General features: G+C 44.6%; 1 protein-coding gene across 1 annotated transcript in view; it reads left to right on the forward strand.

The window, feature by feature from the left end:
- The first annotated feature begins 2,308 nt into the window (after positions 1-2,308).
- DHX34 (DExH-box helicase 34) overlaps positions 2,309-20,853 on the forward strand; it is a 47,779-nt gene continuing 29,234 nt past the window's right edge. Inside the window, exons 1-10 of the mRNA XM_044306015.1 lie at positions 2,309-2,363; positions 4,582-5,305; positions 5,392-5,703; positions 5,777-6,031; positions 7,411-7,513; positions 9,678-9,895; positions 9,980-10,154; positions 10,801-10,994; positions 19,139-19,240; positions 20,564-20,797. Coding sequence (XP_044161950.1) covers positions 4,631-5,305; positions 5,392-5,703; positions 5,777-6,031; positions 7,411-7,513; positions 9,678-9,895; positions 9,980-10,154; positions 10,801-10,994; positions 19,139-19,240; positions 20,564-20,797 — 2,268 coding nt within the window. The 5' untranslated portion in view covers positions 2,309-2,363; positions 4,582-4,630. The remainder of the gene's footprint in view (positions 2,364-4,581; positions 5,306-5,391; positions 5,704-5,776; positions 6,032-7,410; positions 7,514-9,677; positions 9,896-9,979; positions 10,155-10,800; positions 10,995-19,138; positions 19,241-20,563; positions 20,798-20,853) is intronic.

Raw genomic sequence — 20,853 nt, forward strand, 5'->3', positions numbered from 1 at the left:
TTGGAAACATTTTCCTGCATGAAGAAGAAGCAGAAGAGAGTTCCTCCATTCGGTGCCCCCGTAGACAGTAGAATTCAATTCAGTTCCACATTGTATCTAGAAGTATAGGGTTTAAAGAGGACCACGGAAACAGAAACTCCAGTCCAGGTTTTTTTTGTCCCCAAAGTAACAAATAATGATGCCCAAAATCAGTATATACTCAAATATAAAGTTTTATTATATAAAATCAAACAAACATCATTAAAAAAGCATGATAAAAGCAGAAAAAAATGGTTAGACAATCAGACAATGGTCCAGTGATTGACTGGAAATCTATCTTCAGATGCATTGTCCCAGCCAACACAAGAGGTAAGCGAGGTATTTGGGGAGGCTTCTCTGGCTGATACCTGTGGAAGTTTTTTGTAGCTGGTACACTGTTATGGGGGATCTGTGGCTGCTAGCATTAAAAAGAACCTGTCACCACAAAATGTAATGCAATTGGCAGGCAGCATGTTATAGAGCAGGAGAAGCTGAGCAGATTGATATATAGTTTGGTGGGAAAAGATTCAGTAAAATTTACACATTTATATCTCTGCTCCTTCTGAACTTAAGACCATCCCCATACAACTATCAGTGACACAACTATCACTGTATACACACTTACAGAGAGAATGTTATCAATCACTAATAACACCTCCCCCTTGTACAGCTATCAGTGACTGACAGCTATCTCTGTATACACACTTACACAGGGAATGCTATCACTGATAACACCTCCCTGTGTACAACTATCAGTGACTGACAGCTATCTCTGTATACACACTTACACAGAGAATGCTACCACTGATAACACCTCCCCCATGTACAACTATCAGACTGACAGCTATCTCCCTATACACACTTACACAGGGAATGCTACCACTGATAATACCTCCCCCATATACAACTATCAGACTCACAGCTATCTCTGTATACACACTTACACAGGGAATGCTATCACTGATAACACCTCCCCCATGTACAACTATCAGTGACTGACAGCTATCTCTGTATACACACTTACACAGAGAATGCTACCACTGATAACACCTCCCCCATGTACAACTATCAGACTGACAGCTATCTCCCTATACACACTTACACAGGGAATGCTACCACTGATAATACCTCCCCCATATACAACTATCAGACTCACAGCTATCTCTGTATACACACTTACACAGGGAATGCTATCACTGACAACACCTCCCCCATATACAACTATCGGTGACTGACAGCTATCTCTGTATACACTTACACAGAAATCACCGATAACACCTCCCAGCTATCAGTGACTGTAAAAAAACGGTTTACAGGCTAGGGCAGCGCTAAAAAGCCTGCCCATTAGTGCTGGTGACGTCACCGGACTCACTGCTGGGCGGAAGCCTCCGCCTATCTTTCCCCATGGAGAGCCCGGTACGTCACCGGATCTCCAGAAAAAGTCTTTGTCCTGCGCAATTCAGCTCAGGGCAAAAGAGAGCATCGTAGCATGAAATACTCCGATGCTCATAACAGGGGGGCTGCCTGGGTGAAAACGGGGATATGTCTAGGTTCAGCACATACCTCTTCCCAGGTTCATACTATCAGGTTGTGAGTTATGAACAGGACATGTTCTGAAATGCGTCAGCTGGATAGTCATGCTTTTGTGATGTGAATTGTACTGCGGTGAAGTTGATTGTACACAGTGCAAGATCCTCAGAATGCAAGTGCAGGACCCCCACGACTGCACGATACAGGACCCCCACGACTGCAGGATACAGGACCCCCACGACTGCACGATACAGGACCTACAGAAAATACAGTCCAGGCCTGTATGAGGGCATCTCTGGCTGGTACTTATGGTGGATTTTGTAGTGGGGCACTTACGAGGGCATCTCTGGTTGGCACTAAAAGTGAATATATGCATGGTGAAGTACCCGTTATATTATTGTAACTGAAGAATATAGACAATAATAATTTTTGTGCAATATGCACAACAAAAAAAAGAGGGCATTTGGTAAACTACTATTTTAATGGTTCATATGATAACATACAGAACCTCCAGAAGCTCTTCCAGGTTGACCAGCCATTGTGACATACATGTAATATACGGGAACTTGGATTACTGCAAGTGACAAACGTTCAGAAACCCATATACGGTCGTAAACCTTCTTCTGTAGCTTTTGCACCAGACTGGAAGAAACCGGAACTGGAACTCGTATGACTGTTTCTGGTCGGACTGTGATTGTGAAACTCCCGCCAGAAGAATCAGGCAGTGACGTCTTCAACCAAGCCTCGCTTTGGAAGGGTGGATTGGAACGCAATCCCGGAAGTATGCAAGATGCTGCAGGATTGCAATTGCACAGGTAAATAGTGGGATGCATGCGGATGGCATTAGTGTGTGCCCCTCAGGGTGAGAGGTCGTGCCGTGTGGAGATAATAATCTAGGAGATTAGATCCATTCACATGTCATTTGCACAAGTCTGTGTAGGTTACAACTCAAGTGACAATATCACATGCAGTGTAGCAGGTAGCTAATTAACCCCTTAGTGTCCTGCTGGTGCCATGCATAGAGTGAACTACATCAGTAACACCACCCGATCCCCTTTGAACCCCCATACAGCAATAGTGCCCCATAAACTTTAATGGTGTGCCCGGTAATAGTGTCCCCACAAAGTGATGATGTCCCCTTAGTGTCTACCCACGTGTTAAGGGTGTCCTCTCACAATAGTGATGTCCCCCCAGACCGCAATGACACTGCCTTAGTGCCCTTCTCACAGTAAGGAGCACCCCTTCACTGTAGTGATGCACCTTTAGTGCCTTCTTAGTGCGCCCCACACAGTAAAGATGTCCCCTTAGGGTCTCTGGTGCCCCTAGTGATGCCAGCTTAGTGCCCCCTGCACAGTATGATGTAGGGTGGACACTTGCAGAGCCCCGAAAAGGAGGACATCACACCCCGAAAAGGAGGACATCGTACCGGGGACAGATGTATAACCTATACCAGTTATCCATATATAATTATATACAGGAGATGCCCAGGTTATGCCAGTACGGTCCATATCACCAGAAGATGTATAACTAACGCTGTACATATATAATTATATGGACCATGCTGGTATAACCTGGGCATCTCCTAGTATAAGTTATACATCTTCTTGTATTTAGTTATATGGAGTATGCTGGTATAACCTGGGTATGTATATATATACAGCTGGTATAAATTATACATCTTCTTGTACATAGTGATATGGAGCATGCTGGTATAACAATGGGCATCTCCTCTATATAATTATATATGTACAGTATAACTTATACCAGCTGTACATATATAATAATATGCAGATATTCCCAGGTTATACCAGCATACTCCATATAACTAAATACAAGAAGATGTATAACTTATACTAGGAGATGCCCAGGTTATACCAGCATGCTCCATATCACTATGTACAAGAAGATGTATAACTTATATAAGCTGTACATATATAATTATATGGACTATGCTGGTATAACCTGGGCATCTCCTAGTATAAGTTATACATCTTCTTGTATTTAGTTATATGGAGTATGCTGGTATATCTGTGTGTGTGTGTATGTGTGTATATATATATATATATATACACACACAGTTGGTATAAATTATACATCTTCTTGTACATAGTGATATGGAGCATTCTGGTATAACCTGGGTATCTCCTAGTATAAGTTATACATCTTCTTGTATTTAGTTATATGGAGTATGCTGGTATAACAATGGGCATCTCCTCTATATAATGATATATGTACAGTATAACTTATACCAGCTGTACATATATAATAATATACAGATATTCCCAGGTTATACCAGCATACTCCATATAACTAAATACAAGAAGATGTATAACTTATACTAGGCCAGTGCCAGTACATATATAATTACATACAGCCCAGGAGCAGGAGCAACGTGTTTAGAGGTTAATTAGCATTTTACAAAAGTAAGAATTGTATCGTAAGGGGGGCATCAATAAACATAAAAATAGCAGAGTTGGATGCTGCTGACAGTTTAAGAGGGTTAATTCTGGTGACAGAAACTCTTTAATGTAAGTAGGCAATAGAACTGTGCCAGGTCTGTATATATAAAAGTTTAAAGGGGGTTCTCCAGGATGTTCATATTCATGGGCTATCCCCAGGATAGGTCATGAGATAGGCGGGGGTCCAACTCCCAGCTCCTTCCGTGAGTGCTTAGGCCTCCTCCTAGGCCATGTCACTTTCATCCGTCATGCGGCCTAGGTGCAGCTCAGCTCAGTTAAAATTAATGGGGCTGACTGCAGTACCATGCGCAGCCGCTATCCAATGGATGGCGCTGTTCTTGCTAAATTGCGAGAAGGCTGTGGTGGTCACCAGAGCCCCAGTTAGTGCCATGGCTTCCTCAAAAAGCTAATCGGTGGGGATGCCAGGAGTCAGACCCCTACTCATCTCATATTGTTGACCTATCCTGAAAATAGGCCATCAATATAAAAATCTCAGACACCCCTTTAATGTCTCTTATGTGCAGTATATTTCCTATTAAACGACTGAGAATTGCTTTTGTTTGTATATTTTAAGGCATAGTCAAAGATATTTCTTCATAGCCTGGATGACCTGAGTTGGTGACATGGAGAGAGACCAAAAGAGTGACCATTGGGACTGGAATAGCCCCCATACCCGCGCACATCTAGAAGATCTGTTCTTCGATCCTCAGGGTTACATAAAAGCCAATTCAGAAGAAAGCAAAGAATTTTGGGCATTTTTTGAACGTTTCCAAAGATTTCAAAGTATTCAAAAACCAAACCGCAAAACAAGTGAGAGGAGCCATCGGGAGGGACAAAGACATGAGCTTATAGACCTTCCCAAAGAATATGATCCAAGATATCGGATCAATCAGTCCATTGTTCTGGGCAGAGACGTTGAAAAAATTCTGCATGGACATCACGACAAGAGGCGTAGATCTAGTGGGATGCCTAAGGATAAGCTAAATGAATTTAAGAAAGCTGTTCTTCACTATCTGGACTTCAGCCAGAGGCAGAGCTTTGGAAAGTTGGCCAAACTACGGAAGGAGAGGTCAAGCTTGCCCATCTTCCAGTACAGAGAAAAAATTGTTAAGATGGTTAGAGATCATCAAGTTGTGGTTGTTGCAGGAGACACTGGGTGTGGAAAGTCTACTCAGGTTCCTCAGTACCTGCTGGCAGCAGGCTTTGGGCATATAGCTTGTACCCAGCCCCGTAGAATTGCTTGTATTTCATTAGCAAAGAGAGTTGGGTTTGAGAGCCTCAACCAATATGGATCAAAGGTAAGAGGTGGTTTGCCGATGGAGAAACCAATAGCAGAGCATTTTTATGACAACATTTTGACTTTTACCTTTGTATCTTCCATTAGGTTGGGTTCCAGATCCGCTTCGAGAGCAGCCGTTCACCAGCCACAAAAATTGTGTTTCTGACAGAAGGTCTGTTGCTTCGTCAGATTCAGAGAGACCATGAGGTACCTCAGTACCAGGTTCTCATAGTAGATGAAGTTCATGAAAGACATCTTCACAGCGACTTCCTGTTGGGAGTTTTACGTCAACTGCTTGCTCTGCGGAAAAATCTGAAGGTCATTCTCATGTCAGCCACCATCAACATCAAGCTCTTCTCTGGATACTTTGACCAGGCTCCAGTCCTCCAAGTCCCGGGGAGACTTTATCCAATACAGGTAATAGAGTTAAACAAATATGCTTTTCTAAATCCCAGACAATGCCATTGGTTTTACTGATTTCATGTTCTAGGTGATCTACCAACCAATCCCCCAGGAAGAGGCAGCTTCAAAGTCGGAGAAGCTGGACCCCAGACCTTACCTCCGTGTCCTGCAAGCCATTGATCATAAGTATCCAGTAGATGAGCGGGGGGATTTGCTGATTTTTCTCAGTGGAGTGACTGAAATCAGCAGCGTGCAGGAAGCTGTACAAGTCTACGCCACCCATACTCAGCGCTGGATTGTACTTCCATTACACAGTACACTGTCCATTGCAGAACAAGATAAGGTATTTTTGAGATGTATTATTCTTCATAATCATGAGCTACCTTTCTAGAGATTGTGCAATTAAAGGGGGTTTCAAAGGTAATATATCTACTCTCTTTATAAGACACCCCCCCCCCCCCAAAAGTGAGGGGAAAATGGCAGTGCGTCTTATCAAGCGAATACCAGTGAACGATTCCATTATGGAAGCATACACTAGTTGCAGGAGGTGTGGGGTGCAGTGAGAGTGCTTGCGCTGGCTCTACTCACCTCTCCTTGTTCTTCTTCGGGCCCGAGCTGCACTGTCCTGACTGTTTGCAGTGTCAAGATGTAGTGCGCGCAGTATAACCTGACACTGTGCAACGTCAGGTCACAGGGCATTGCGGGCCGGAGAAGAACAGGGAGCGCTGAGTGCAGGAAGAGTGCCTGGATGTGCAGAGTGGTGGCGCCGCCTAGATCATTGGAGGAAGGTCATTTTGGTATTTTTGGTCTGATCGGAGGTCTGATATGGGGGTGTGATCTTGAGGTCGGATATAGGGGTCTGTTATGAGGTCTGAAGTTGCTGAGAAGAACAGGGAGCGGTCAGTGCAGGGAGAGTGGCTGGATGTGCAGAGTAGCGGCGCCGCCTGGAGCATTGGAGGTAAGTTCATCTAGTTATTTTTGGTCTGATACGGTTGTCTGATCTGATCTGTGTTTGTCTTATAAAGCGAAAAATTAGGTATTTTTTAAAAGTGGTAGAATGGGTTAAAAAACAAAACAAAAAAAACAATCATCATTCACGATCCTCTGCCTCTGGTGTTGCTCAGGTCCATGCTGTTGTCCAGCTCGACACAGAGGAAGCGGCTTGGACTGCCTGCTCAGCCAACCGTTGTCTGAGACAGGTTACTATAGTGCGGGGACAGGTCCTTTATCCTAATAGCCAAAATGGCATAAAAAATTCTGTTTGCTTTGACTAATAGGAACAATCGGGAAATATACACGACACATATTTTATGCGAGTTTGGTGTATGCATGAGGAGCACGCTATCCGCCTCTCCCTGCAGATCTACAGCAAGCAGCCATCAATCACTGTTAGGAGGCAGGGGAGTGCTTCCCACATGAATGCACCAAACTCAGATAGATTGCATAATCGCTCCTATTAGTCAAACAACACAATATTTGTGCTGTTTTGGCAAGTAGGAAAGCGGACCCGTCCCCATAGTATGGTACTCTACACAGGACACCATAGTCTGATGACAGATCCGCTTTGATGGTCCTCTTGGTTGTAGTATTCATTAGAGTGTTGTCATTTATGTGACACCAGATGCACTAGGGTCAGGCTTCACTGGACATCTCACTGTAGTACAGCATTTTTACCTATTTATGATGTAAACTTGTCCTCTTTTTTAAATATTCATAACTCAGGTATTTGACTTGTCTCCACCTGGAGTCCGAAAATGTATAATCTCTACCAACATTGCTGAAACCTCTGTGACTATTGATGGAGTGAGATTTGTACTTGACTCAGGTAAGGGGTTTGCTCCAGAATCCGCATTCCACTTTTTTTTTGCAACTTACTGTTTTCACACAAAGGGTGCACTATAACCATGTAACTGTTCTGCCCGAGCCCTCGGGGGGGAAAGCTGCTTTAGCTGCTGATATGCTGAATGGTAGCAGCTAGAAGCATGGGACTTGTTTGATAGCTGGCATTCCAGGCTTTCATACAAAATGGCAGCATTTGTCCAAGATAAACAGGAGATATCACTGTTAGATATCGAGTTGGGAATAATCGTGGGTAAAACCTGCTTTTACATTCACTGCATCCTAATTTCTAACAGTGATATCTTCCCATGTACTGAAGATATTGCTGTCATTCTGGTATTGTTTGAAATCTTGGAAAGCCAGTACCAAACCAGAGATATGAGCAGCTAAAGCAATTGCCCCCATCCCTGTCAGTCTGGAGGAGGGGGGGGGGGGGGGGGGGGGAGCAGTTGCAGAGCTGACAGCCTGCAAGAGGAAAGGATTTTTTTTTAAAAATATATAGAAATGTGACATTATTATCATTGTAGTGACCCACATAATAGAATTGTGTCATTTTTACCACCCAGTGAACGCCATAATTAAATTACACAAAATAATGTAAAAATTATCTTTCCCCCTAAAAATAAAATAAGATTTACTACACTGTATATAACCCAAAATGCTTCCTAAAAAAACTACAACTAATCCCGCAAAATAAGAAAATAAAAATTAGAAGAAAAAAATTAAAAAGTTATGACTGCTAGAGCACAAATGGGGGAAATATTATTGGTCCTTATGGCTAAACTTAATTATGTCACTAAGGGGTTAAAAATGCAATAGTGTCCCCTGAGTTGTACATGAACAAGATTTACTGCAGACACACAATAAAAAAGTGAAATTTTTGGGAGGGTTTTTCCAATTTTAACGTGACTGTTAGGCCTCATGCACACAAACGTATTTTTATTCCGTGTCCGTTCCGGTTTTTTTGTGGACCGTATACGGAAACATTTATTTCAATGGGTCCGTAATAAAAACGGAAGGTACTCCGTGTGCATTCCGTTTCCGTATGTCCTATTATTGTCCGCATTACGGACAAGGATAGGACTGTTCTATTAGGGGCCAGCTGTTCCATTCCACAAAATACGGAATGCACACGGATGTCATCCGTATTATTTGCGGATCCATTTTTTGCAGACCGCAAAATTCATACGGTCGTGTGCATGAGGCCTTAGGAGGTTAAGAGGTTGTCTCATTGCAGCAAATGGCATTTATCATGTAGACAGAGTTAATACAAGGCACTTACTAATGTATTGTGATTGTCCATATTGCCTCCTTTTCTGGCTTGATTCATTTTCCCATTGCATTAGCTTCTTTGCATGTGTAACTGTGTGCGCTCCCACAGTCCTGGCCAGCAGAGAGGCCGGCACTTTTTCCTATAGTGTGCAAGCATGACCACCACTGCTGGATTGCAGGGTGGTCGTAACCCCTGGATATGAGCAGTGTATAATGTGATGGGAAAAATGAATCAAGCCAGCAAAGGAGGCAATATGGACAATCACAATACATTAGTAAGCGCCTTGGATTCACTTTGTCTACATGATGAAAGCCACTTGCTGAAATGAGGCAACCCCTTTAAAGAACTAATAGCTGTCGCCCGCACCCCTGTTCAACTGACAGCTTTCTCTCCTGAATCCCCCATACACATATATGCTCGACTCGCCAAAGTGTGTATGTGTTTTCAGCGAGGAGAAAGCCTCTGCCAGACATCTCTGGTGGCGACTTATCTCCCAAAAGGATGAGGCATTTAAATTCCGTGTGCTCGATCCGTCTCTCGCTGGACAGATGTTGTTGGGCGCTGCCAGAAATGTTAGATTGTCGGAGAGTTTGGCATTTGGCATTGGCAATAGTCTAATAAAGGGATGCCAAACCTGCGACTACAACTCCCAGTATGCCCTACTGTAGGCTGCCTGGGCATGCTGGGAGTTGTAGTTTTGCAACAGCGGGAGGGCTGCAGGTTGAGCATCCCTGGTCTAACATGTATGGAGGCATTACCGTTGTGAAGAATGGCCGTTGCCACCTGTAGCTTCTCTTCTACTTTTCCTTAGCTGCTTAGTTTTGCAGGGCGATACCATCCCCACCACCCCAAAAACTGTTCTGTCTTATCACTCCAGGGAAAGTCAAAGAGATGAGTTTTGACCCCAAAGCAAAAATGCAGCGACTGCAGGAGTTTTGGATCAGCCGTGCAAGCTCCGAGCAGAGGAAAGGTCGAGCTGGTAGAACGGGACCAGGCGTATGTTATCGCCTCTACGCAGAGTCCGATTATGATGCTTTTGCGCCGTACCCTGTGCCGGAAATTCAGCGCGTCGCCTTGGATGCATTAGTCCTGCAAGTACGAATATTGTTACTGCAGATAATATGTGTCCAGTTATAATTTGATATATGGGACTAAACAGGTTATTCATGTTACCGTCAGATGAAGAGCATGGGACTGGGTGATCCACGCAGCTTTCCTTTCATTGAGCAGCCTCCTATGTCAAGTATTGAGACGGCCATTTTCTACTTGCGTGACCAAGGTGCTTTAGGTGGCAGTGAAGAGCTCACACCCATTGGGAATCTGCTGGCACAGCTACCAGTGGATGTTGTGATTGGTAAGGCTACAGTCAAGGCGGGTTGTGTACGGTTAGAAAACAAAGGTCTGCAGTTTCCTCCTGGAACAGCACCACTCTCGTCTATGGACTGTGATGAATGGGAGGTAGCAGCAATACCCGACACAGCCCATGAGCAAGGGTGGTCCTGTTTCTGGCTAAAGACCAGACTCAGTTTTCATTAAAGGGGTTGTCTGGTTTCTGCCGATCATCTGTTTGAAGAGAACGCAGCGCTCCTATGAGCCCTGCCCTCTCTTCATTGTTTACCTGCTCGCCGTCGAAATCGCAGCAACGAGCGGTGGTGCAATTACATCTCAGCCGTCCAATGCACTTGAATAGGACAGAGAGTAACTACAACTGCTCCTTCTTATTCAAGTGAATGGGACAGATGAGCTGTAACTGAACCTGCTCACTACTGAAATGTCGATGGAGAGCAGGTAACCGGTGAGAAGAACGTGGTGCTCACAGGCGTGCTGCAGTTTCTTCAAGTTAATGGTCAGGGGTGCCGTGAGTCTGACCCACGTCGACCTGAGGATAGCTCATTAATATTAGAAACTGGAAACCCCCTTTAAGGGTGTTTAGCTTGCTATATTGCTATGATCTTGATGTATTCTGGACTTTTTCATCACACTTTTGTGTTCCCTTGTAGGAAAGATGCTTATACTAGGTTCATTATTCAGCCTGGTTGAGCCCATCTTGACTGTTGCTGCGGCCCTTAGTGTACAGTCTCCCTTTGTCCGGAGTGCGACTAACAACCCGGAGTGTTCCACCGCCAGGAAACCTTTAGAGAGCGACCACGGAGACCCCTTCACGTTGCTGAATGTTTTCAACGAGTGGATACAGGTGAGAGGGCGGATAGCAGATCTTATTTCTTGTGGCAAATGAGTCCTTGCATTCTAAAAGTTTTCACACCTACGAAGAATAGAGAGGTCTGTCATTTTTATCGTAGTAACACTTGAACTGTGAGAGACAGAATCTAAAAAAAAATCCAGAAAAATCACATTGTATGATTTTTTTATAATTAATTTCCATTTTATTGCATGAATAATAGAAAAACAGAACTTAATATTTGGTACAGAAGCCTTTGTTTGCAATTACAGAGGTCAGACGTTTCCTGTAGTTCTTGACCAGGTTTGCACACACTGCAGCAGGGATTTTGGCCCACTCCTCCACACAGATCTCCTCTAGATCTGTCAGGTTTCGGGGCTGTCGCTGGGCTACATTGGGTTTCAGCTCCCTCCAAAGATTTTCGATTGGGTTCAGGTCTGGAGACTGGCTAGACCACTCCAGGACCTTAAAATGCTTCTTACGGAGCCACTCCTTGGTTATCCTGACTGTGTGTTTCAGGGCATTGTCATGCTAAAAGACCCAGCCACGACCCATCTTCAATGCTCTTACTGAGGGAAGGAGGTTGTTGGCCAAAATCTCGTGATACATGGCCCCATCCATCCTCCCTTCAATATGGTGCAGTCGTCCGGTGCCCTTTGCATAAAATCACCTCCAAAGTATGATGTTTCCACCCCCATGCATCATGGTTTGGACTGTGTTCTTGGGGTTCTACTTCTTCTTCTTCCTCCAAACACGGCGAGTGGAGTTGATGCCATAAATTGCTAATTTATTCTTAGTTGCCACCTGAAAAACTTTAATAACAAGCGATCAAAAAGAGCCATTTACTCCAAAATGATAACAATGAAAAATACAAGTTGTCCTGCAAAAATCAAGCCCTCACACAACTTCATAGAAAGAAAAATAAAAAAGTTATGGGTCTTGATAAGCTGCAATGCAAAAAACTAGATTTTTGTACTTACTGTAAAATCTGTTTCTCTTCCATTCATTGGGGGACACAGGCATTGACCATGGGTATAGCTGTTGCCGCTAGGAGGCGGACACTAAGGACAAAGTGTAAGCTCCTCCCTCTTCAGCTATACCCTTCCTACAGCGACTAAGCTAAATCAGTTAGTGCAAAAGCAGTAGGAGAAGCAAGACAAAAAACCACACTATGTACAAACCCAGAACCACACAGGCCAGAAAAGGCCCGTAAACAAGAGAACGGTTGGGAGCTGTGTCCCCCAATAAACGGAAAAGAAACAGATTTTACGGTAAGTACAAAAATCTAGTTTTCTCATCCGGTCCATTGGGGCACACAGGCTTTGACCATGGGACGTTACAGAGCAGTCCCCAAGGGTGGGCATAACAAGCAACCCTCCCGCCATCTGCAAAACTCACAGAGACGTGTCAGAAAACGCAAAAGGTGTGCACTCTGTAAAACTTGGAAAAAGTGTGCAAAGACAACCAGGTAGCCGCCTGGTGTGTGTAAAAAGACCAATTTGATCCATATGCAAATTAACCTGAGATGAGTCCTGTATGTGAGATGAGTCAGGGACAGGACTCATCTCAGGTTAATTTGCATATGTATCAAATCGTTTTTTTACACAATAAAAGCACACAGAGCTATGGGGACTGGGTATTGCGGATGTGCTAGCGGCCATCTAGCAACCCATGTCCTCAGCTCTATACCCAAAATCCCGATGACAGGTTCCCTTTAAGAATGATATTGCATTCACCAAGGAATAGGATGAATATATGTTATCCTGTGCCCGCGGCATGTTGGATAGACTATGTATTAAATGTAAACTAAATAGACCAACAGATCATCACACTATCACAATACATAACACACAACGATTTCATTAAATACGACCGTCTAATCACCAGTAGAATACTCCAAGATGAAAAAGATACAGTGGAAACCAAATCCACTAAAGTCAATAGAGATAGGCTCGACTTTTGCACAAACAGCATTCAATTCTGGCAAAATAGACCCAAAGATCAATAAAATCCCAATAACGGCCCCAAAGGGTGAACTTCAAACGATATAAATCCGGTCATCCCCCAATCCAACCACTCACGCACTTGTTCTGGGTACGCCTACCCCTATCATACACACAAACCACAGGTACCACATATGTCTTCCAAACCATACCATAATACCACTATCTCCAAAAAACCTTTCATAAAAATACTTATTACAACACCAACAGACTCCAAACCCATAATCCACCACGTGACAAAACCAATGGGCATCAAAAAATGGCCACCACACCATAAACCATCCGTCAATCAAAAACCATCCACATTTGTATTCACCTCTGTTGATTGTCCATACATCAATCCAAACACACCAACTCCACTAACACCGGATCCTACTCCTAACCCAAGAAGTCCGCCCATACCTCATTCTTAAAATCTGCAGGCTGGACAATTCAAATTCCCACCAACCTGATTTGGTCTTTCTCTCCTGGCCAAACCAGAGCCAGTATATTCCATCTATCCACCGATTTATAGTTCTCAGCCGCAGGATAACAATCTTGATAATTCTGCTCTCTTGGAGGATTCTGGCACTGACCAATCAACGCTGTTACTTTCAGACTGTGTAAGAACGCCCCACATCCCCCCACTGCTAGCACCCAGTTGTCAATTTATTGATACATACAGTTGCAAGAAAAAGTATGTGAACCCTTTGGAATGATATGGATTTCTGCACAAATTGGTCATAAAATGTGATCTGATCTTCATCTAAGTCACAACAATAGACACAGTCTGCTTAAACTGATAACACACAAAGAATTAAATGTAAGGCCTCTTTCACACTTGCGTTGTCCGGATCCGGCGTGTAACTCCACTTGCCGGAATTACACGCCGGATCCGGAAAAACGCAAGTGTACTGAAAGCATTTGAAGAAGGATCCGTCTTCAAAATGCTTTCAGTGTTACTATGGCACCCAGGACGCTATTAAAGTCCTGTTTGCCATAGTAGTAGAGGGGAGCAGGGGGAGCAGTATACTTACCATCCGTGCGGCTCCCGGGGCGCTCCAGAGTGACGTCAGAGCGCCCCATGCGCATGCGGTCACGTGTCCATGCGATCACGTCATCCATGCGCCTGGGGCGGCCTGACGTCACTCTGGAGCGCCCCGGGAGCCTCATGGACGGTAAGTATGCTGCTCTCCCGCTCCCCGCTACACTTTACCATGGCTGCCAGGACTTTAGCGTCCCGGCAGCCATGGTAACCACTCTAAAAAAGCTAAACGTCGTATCCGGCAATGCGCCGAAACGACGTTTAGCTTAAGGCCGGATCCGGATCAATGCCTTTCAATGGGCATTCATTCCGGATCCGGCCTTGCGGCAAGTCTTCAGTTTTTTTGGCCAGAGCAAAAAGCGCAGCATGCTGCGGTATTTTCTCCGGCCAAAAAACGTTCCATTCCGGAACTGAAGACATCCTGATGCATCCTGAACGGATTTCACTCCATTCAGAATGCATTAGGATAATCCTGATCAGGATTCTTCCAGCATAGAGCCCCGACGACGGAACTCTATGCCGGAAGACCATAACGCAGGTGTGAAAGAGCCCTTACCATGTTTTTATTGAACACACCATGTAAACATTCACAGTGCAGGTGGAAAAAGTATGTGAACCCTTGGATTTAATAACTGGTTGAACCTCCTTTGGCAGCAATAACTTCAACCAAACGTTTCCTGTAGTTGGAGATCAGACGTGCACAACGGTCAGGAGTAATTCTTGACCATTCCTCTTTACAGAAAGGTTTCAGTTCCGCAATATTCTTGGGATGTCCGGTGTGAATCGCTTTCTTGAGGTCATGCCACAGCATCTCAATCGGGTTGAGGTCAGGACTCTGACTGGGCCACTCCAGAAGGCGTATTTTCTTCTGTTTAAGCCATTCTGTTGTTGATTTACTTCTATGCTTTGGGTCGTTGTCCTGTTGCAACACCCATCTTCTGTTGAGCTTCAGCTGGTGGACAGATGGCCTTAAAGGGGTATTCCCCTTTTAACTTTTTATACTTACCCTTGTTGAGCGCAACGTTCACTTCCTGAATTCTTCTCCCGGCCGGGCCGCGCTTGCGCAGAAAACGGAAGATTTTCTCCTGGCCGGGCAATGTCCTGAACGCGCACGCCGCCACGCATGCTCCATGGTGATTTATTCCTTGCCTGTATAGTACAGAGTCGGCGTGCGCAGCTCTGTACTATACTGGCCAGGAAGAAGTCATCATGGCGCATGAGCGGCGTGCGCGTTCAGGACATTGCCCGGCCGGGAGAAAATCTTCACACTTCTGCGCAACCGCGGCCCGGCGGGATTTTTCTATTGTTGTGACTTGGATAAAGATCAAATCACAATTTATGACCAATTTGTGCAGAAATCCAAATCATTCCAAAGGGTTCACATACTTTTTCTTGCAACTGTATGTAGGAGGAATAGCAGAGAAATGACATATTTATGCTGCAGAATTGTTATTTCATAGGAAATGCAAGTAATTACTAAAACAGACATGTCAGGATAGCGGACAGGTCCTCTGTCATCACTCCAGAGCATTAGATGGTTACTAGAGCCCAGACAGACCCGGACGGCGCCCGTGCAATTTGCAGTCCACAGCACGGGCACGCGCTTCACACGTTCGAGGCCCTTAGACTGACTGTTAGAAGTTACAGCTGATTGTGTATTCTGATAACCCAGAGGAGCGCTGGAAACTAGGAAATGGTATCGAAAGATTGAATGAGATAACCGCATTCTCCCTTCAGAAACATCCAGAATAAATCAAAAATAAAACTGCAGCACTCGCCGGTCTTCAATTCATGCTGGTTTATTCACCAAAAATTGCGACGTTTCGACCTCTCGGTCTTTCTCAAGCAAACAAATGTGTTATACACGAATACATATACCATCCTAAATGGTCACATGAACATTATGCAAATTTACCACACGATCACCATGCAAATGGTCACATGCTCCATGTGATCACATGACCAATGGTCACATGGTCATTATGCAAATCGGCCACATGACCACTATGCAAACTGGTCACATGATCACCATACAAATGGTCACATGATCAATGTGACCACATGATCAATGGCCACAATGTCATTTTGCTAATCGGTCACATGATCACTATGCAAATCCATGATCAATCATTACCCTTCAACCTATACATCAGGTGATACACAGTGCACATGATATTAACCCTCAGTGTGATTCCATATCCCAATTCATCAGTGGTAATTGAATATACATAATCTAAACTTATATGATGCTCCTCTGGACATAAATATAAATGTACATCATATAAGCTTACAGACATGACGCTCCTGTGGACATATCCTCTCAAGCAATCGCTTCACTAAATGGCAGACAGTGCACTCAATAGAACAGAGTGCACATGTATTGGACTCAGCGTGTCCGGCGCGTCTCTGTGCCTGCGCAACAGTTTACTCAGCCCTTCTTGTCTCCCGAGTGTGATATCAAAGAAGCGCTAGTGCACATGTACCATCAGCGCTGAATTCTCCCACATAGTGGGGCAGATATAACAATATATAACGCTGCAGTAAACCCTCCAAGACGGATAGATAGGATTAACCATTATCAGAAGGAGGACACCATTCAGGATATTGTACAATACAGTAATTAGGATCCATTTTAGATTGAAGGGGATCAAACTCATAGTATAAAGACAATTTGCTGCTGAGACCCAGATCTATAGGCAGCGTTCACACATGACTGAGATGGGGGCATATCTCAGAGAAATGTCCCCAGGTGTCTAAGGGTCCATTCACACGTCCGCAATTCTGTTCCGCATTTTGCGGAACGGAATTGCGGACCCATTAGTTTCTATGGGATCCGGAAATGCGGACCCGCACTTCCGGATCCGCATTTCCGTTCCCGAACAAAATAGAACATGCCCTATTCTTGTCCGCAATTGCGGACAAGAATAGGCATATTCTATTAGTGCCGGCGATGTGCGGTCCGCAAAATGCAGAATGCACATTGCCGGTGTCCGTGTTTTGCGGATACGTGGATCCGCAAAACACACACGGATGTGTGAATGGACCCTAATTCAGACAATCTATGTGCACACCCAAAAAAGGAGGGCGTGACCCTCAGTTTATGAGGAGAACACTAATTAGGTGTACGCCCACTCATTCAGTGGAAACGTCATCCCACTCCCGTGGGGAAACACCATATCTTGAACGTTCCTACTGGACTGAAATCCAGGATCAGGTGATAAATCAATGGACTGACCGCCCCTCCTCAAGACAGTCCAACCAGAATAGCCCTTTAAAGAGCGGTTTCAGAACTAACCACGCACATCAAGCTAAACCAGTGGAAAAGTGTCTAATAAGTTACCTATGACGGTGTACCCCTATAAGACAACAGTAAATAATACCGCCCATCTTTGGGGCCTCCCATCTTACTTGGTAGACTCTATAGTCCCTTGGTGAAGCGATTCCCAGTTATGTCCACAGGTTGCACCCAAAGTGTTACCTAAAAAAGAGAGAGAAAAACTTATCAGAAAATCACAACCAACAGGCTGGGTATCAAACGTAATAAAACCGTAACAATATAGTAGTATTTATACAGTGAAGAAGTGGTTCTCGGCCCAGAATGGTTCAATAGTGACCCCATTTTGTACTCTCTATTCAGACCTTTTGGTTCTAATGTTTCAAGTTCAAAAATCCATTTTAGCTCCAATCTCTTTAATGCACGTTCCCCATCTCCTCCCCTCCTTTGGGGGGAGACCCCATCAGTGATTCTGAATCTCAATTGGGATATATTCAGAAAATGTGCTGGTACTGGTAGTTCTGTTTTTTGCAGTGTAAAAACATGTCCGCAGATTAGGCTACTTTCACACTGGCGTTTTGGCTTTCCGTTTGTGAGATCCGTTCAGGGCTCTCACAAGCGGTCCAAAACCGATCAGTTTTGCCCCAATGCATTCTGAATGGAAAAGGATCCGCTCAGAATGCCTCAGTTTGCCTCCGATCAGTCTCCATTCTGCTCTGGAGGCCGATACCAAAACGCTGACGAAACTGAGCCAAACACAATCTGGCGCAATAGAAAACGGATCCGTCCTCCATTGACTTTCAATGGTGTTCAAGACGGATCCGTCTTGGCTATGTTAAAGATAATACAAAAGGATCCGTTCTGAACGGATGCAGACGGTTGTATTATCTTAACGGAACCGTCTGTGCAGATCCATGACGGATCCGCACCAAACGAGAGTGTGAAAGTAGCCTTACACGTAAGCGTGCTTATCGCCTGCAGTCAGGCTGTGACCAGACAAGCAAAATCGGATTTGTATTTCGCCAAATATTTGTCATTCAGATTTTATCATCTGTTTGAGAAAAACCCGCGCAATGAACGCATTCTCTTGGTTACTACTGTCAATGGAGGCTTTACCCACTATAAAGATCAGGCAGATATGTGAAGATATTGAGCACTGCAGACAAAATCACATGTCTTTCTCTTTGTCATCTTTCCCTTTGATGCAGTGTAGGCAAATATTGTGCTCCCAGTATGCTCCCAGTATGCTTTCAGTCAAGAATTGGTGAGACATCCCCTACTTATCATAAGAAATGCTTAAAGGGGTTGTCTCTCTTCAGCAAATGGCATTTATCATGTAAGGATAGTTAATACAAGGCACTTACTAATGTATTGTGATTGTCCATATTGCCTCCTTTGCTGACCGGATTCATTTTTCTATGACATTATACACAGCTTGTTTGGATGGTTCTGCAATCCATCAGCAGTGGCCGTGCTAGCACACTATAGAAAAAAGCACCTTTGTGCGCTCCCACGGTCCTGGCCACCAGAGAGGCCGGCACTTTTTTTTCTATAGTGTGCAAGCACGACCACCGCTGATGGATTGCAGGGTCGTCGTAACCATGGAAACAAGTAGTGTATAATGCGATTGAAAAATGAATTCAGCCAGCAAAGGAAGCAATATGGACAATCACAATACATTAGTTAGAGCCTTGTGTCAACTTTCTCTACATAATAAATGCCACTTGCTGAAGTGACACAACCCCTTTAAATCCCCATCGTGTCACACGTATACAGTAATTGTCACTCTGCGTACAGTTTTGGTTCCATTCTTTAAAAGTAACAGTTTTATGAATTCCCTCCCATATTGCGATTTCAGATAAAATCAAGTCGCTCCAGTAACTCCAGGAAATGGTGTCGTCGACGAGGACTGGAAGAACAAAGACTATATGAGATGGCAAATCTTCGGCGGCAATTCAAAGTGAGTTCTAGCAGGATCTCATTACAGGGGCGTGAGGGGAACGAGGGATCTCGACAGCTTCCTGGTCTGTGGATCCTGATTACTTATCTGTTTTCATTTCCCCCTCCACACCCTTTTTATACCCATGAGTCAATCGCTTAAGCCTCATTCACACGTCAGTGTTTCAGGGACATGTGCGGTACTTGTTCTCCACGGACAGCACACGTCCCCATTCATTTTAATGTGTGTATTCGGACATCAGTGTTTTAGCACGGTCCGTGTTTTTAGCACAGATGCACGCTCTATTTTGTCCGTCTTCACGGATCCATCACGTCCATTATAGTGTATGGATCCGTGAAAACCACGGCTGCGATCCGTGTTGCAACTGTGTTTCATACATCATTAGGAAGAGATGCTTTGAAAATTATTTTTCAGCTGTTCAGTGAAACACGGATGCAACACTGACATAAAAAAAAAGACAAACGGAACCAACACGGATCCTTCACGGACAGCTTCACTGACCACCTGCTCACGGATTTGAGCACTGACATGGACGTGTGAATGAGGCTTTACCCTTCTGTTTGACCCCTGTTTCTCCCCAAGGGCCCGATAGCGTCCCACGATCTGTCGCTGTGGTATATACACCCCTCCTTTCCAGTACGTTATCAGTGATAGGGCTGTGTTTTCCCATTGCATTGCAGAAGGGCCAAATGCACTTATTTTCCTGACGGCCATATTTCATGTTCTTACTTTTGCCAGGCCTACGTTCATTGCAGTGGACTTTGCAATATATGTTGCTTAGATTGTTGTTTTTGGTTTGTCTGATCCCTATTGCTTCCCTTTAGATTACCTGGAGATCTCAACCGTGTCCCCCTCCACCAGCGTCCCTTCATAAAACCTTTAAGGGGTTCTCATATTGACGGCCTATTCTCAGGTTAGGTAATCAATTTGAGATTGGTGGGGGTCCAACTCCTGGCACCCCCGCTGATCAGCTGGAAGCTGCTGCACTCACCTGAGCCCCGGTGAGCATTGCAGCCTTCTTACCAAGCACAGCCCCATACATTCAATAGCGGCCGTGCTTGGTATCGTAGCTCAGCCTGATTCACCTGAATGGGAGTGACGTCAATGTGACGCCTTAGATTAGGAAAAGACCTAAGTGCTCACGCAGCCCCACAGCCTTTTCTTACAGCTGATTAACAGGGGTGCCAGGAGTTGGATCACCACCAATCTTATATTGAGGATTATACATTATATCCTGAGGATAGGCTATCAATATTTAAATCCCCCTTTAATTAATTGACCATGTTTTTTCTTTTTTTTTTTTTCGTTGACCCCTCCTTCCAGGGTCTGCTGAAGGACCATGGGATGCTGAATGAGACAGAGACCCGAGCGGTGGACCGCTACAGCCGCCAGCGGCAGCACAAGGAGCGCAAAGAGCTTCATCAACTGAAGAGGGAACACGAACGGTCGGAAAAACGTAAACGAAAAGTGCTCAGGCTCCATGACCAAGATGTGGGATCTTCCAGCGATGAAGAGCAAAGATCTAATAAAGACAAGAAGGACGGCGTAGACATCCAGGTGTGTGATCGGTGCCTCCCTTACATTCCGTGACTAGCCTGAGACGTGTTGCAGGC

The sequence above is a fragment of the Bufo gargarizans genome, chromosome 9, assembly GCF_014858855.1.
Source record: "Bufo gargarizans isolate SCDJY-AF-19 chromosome 9, ASM1485885v1, whole genome shotgun sequence".
In the NCBI taxonomy this organism is placed as follows: domain Eukaryota; kingdom Metazoa; phylum Chordata; class Amphibia; order Anura; family Bufonidae; genus Bufo; species Bufo gargarizans.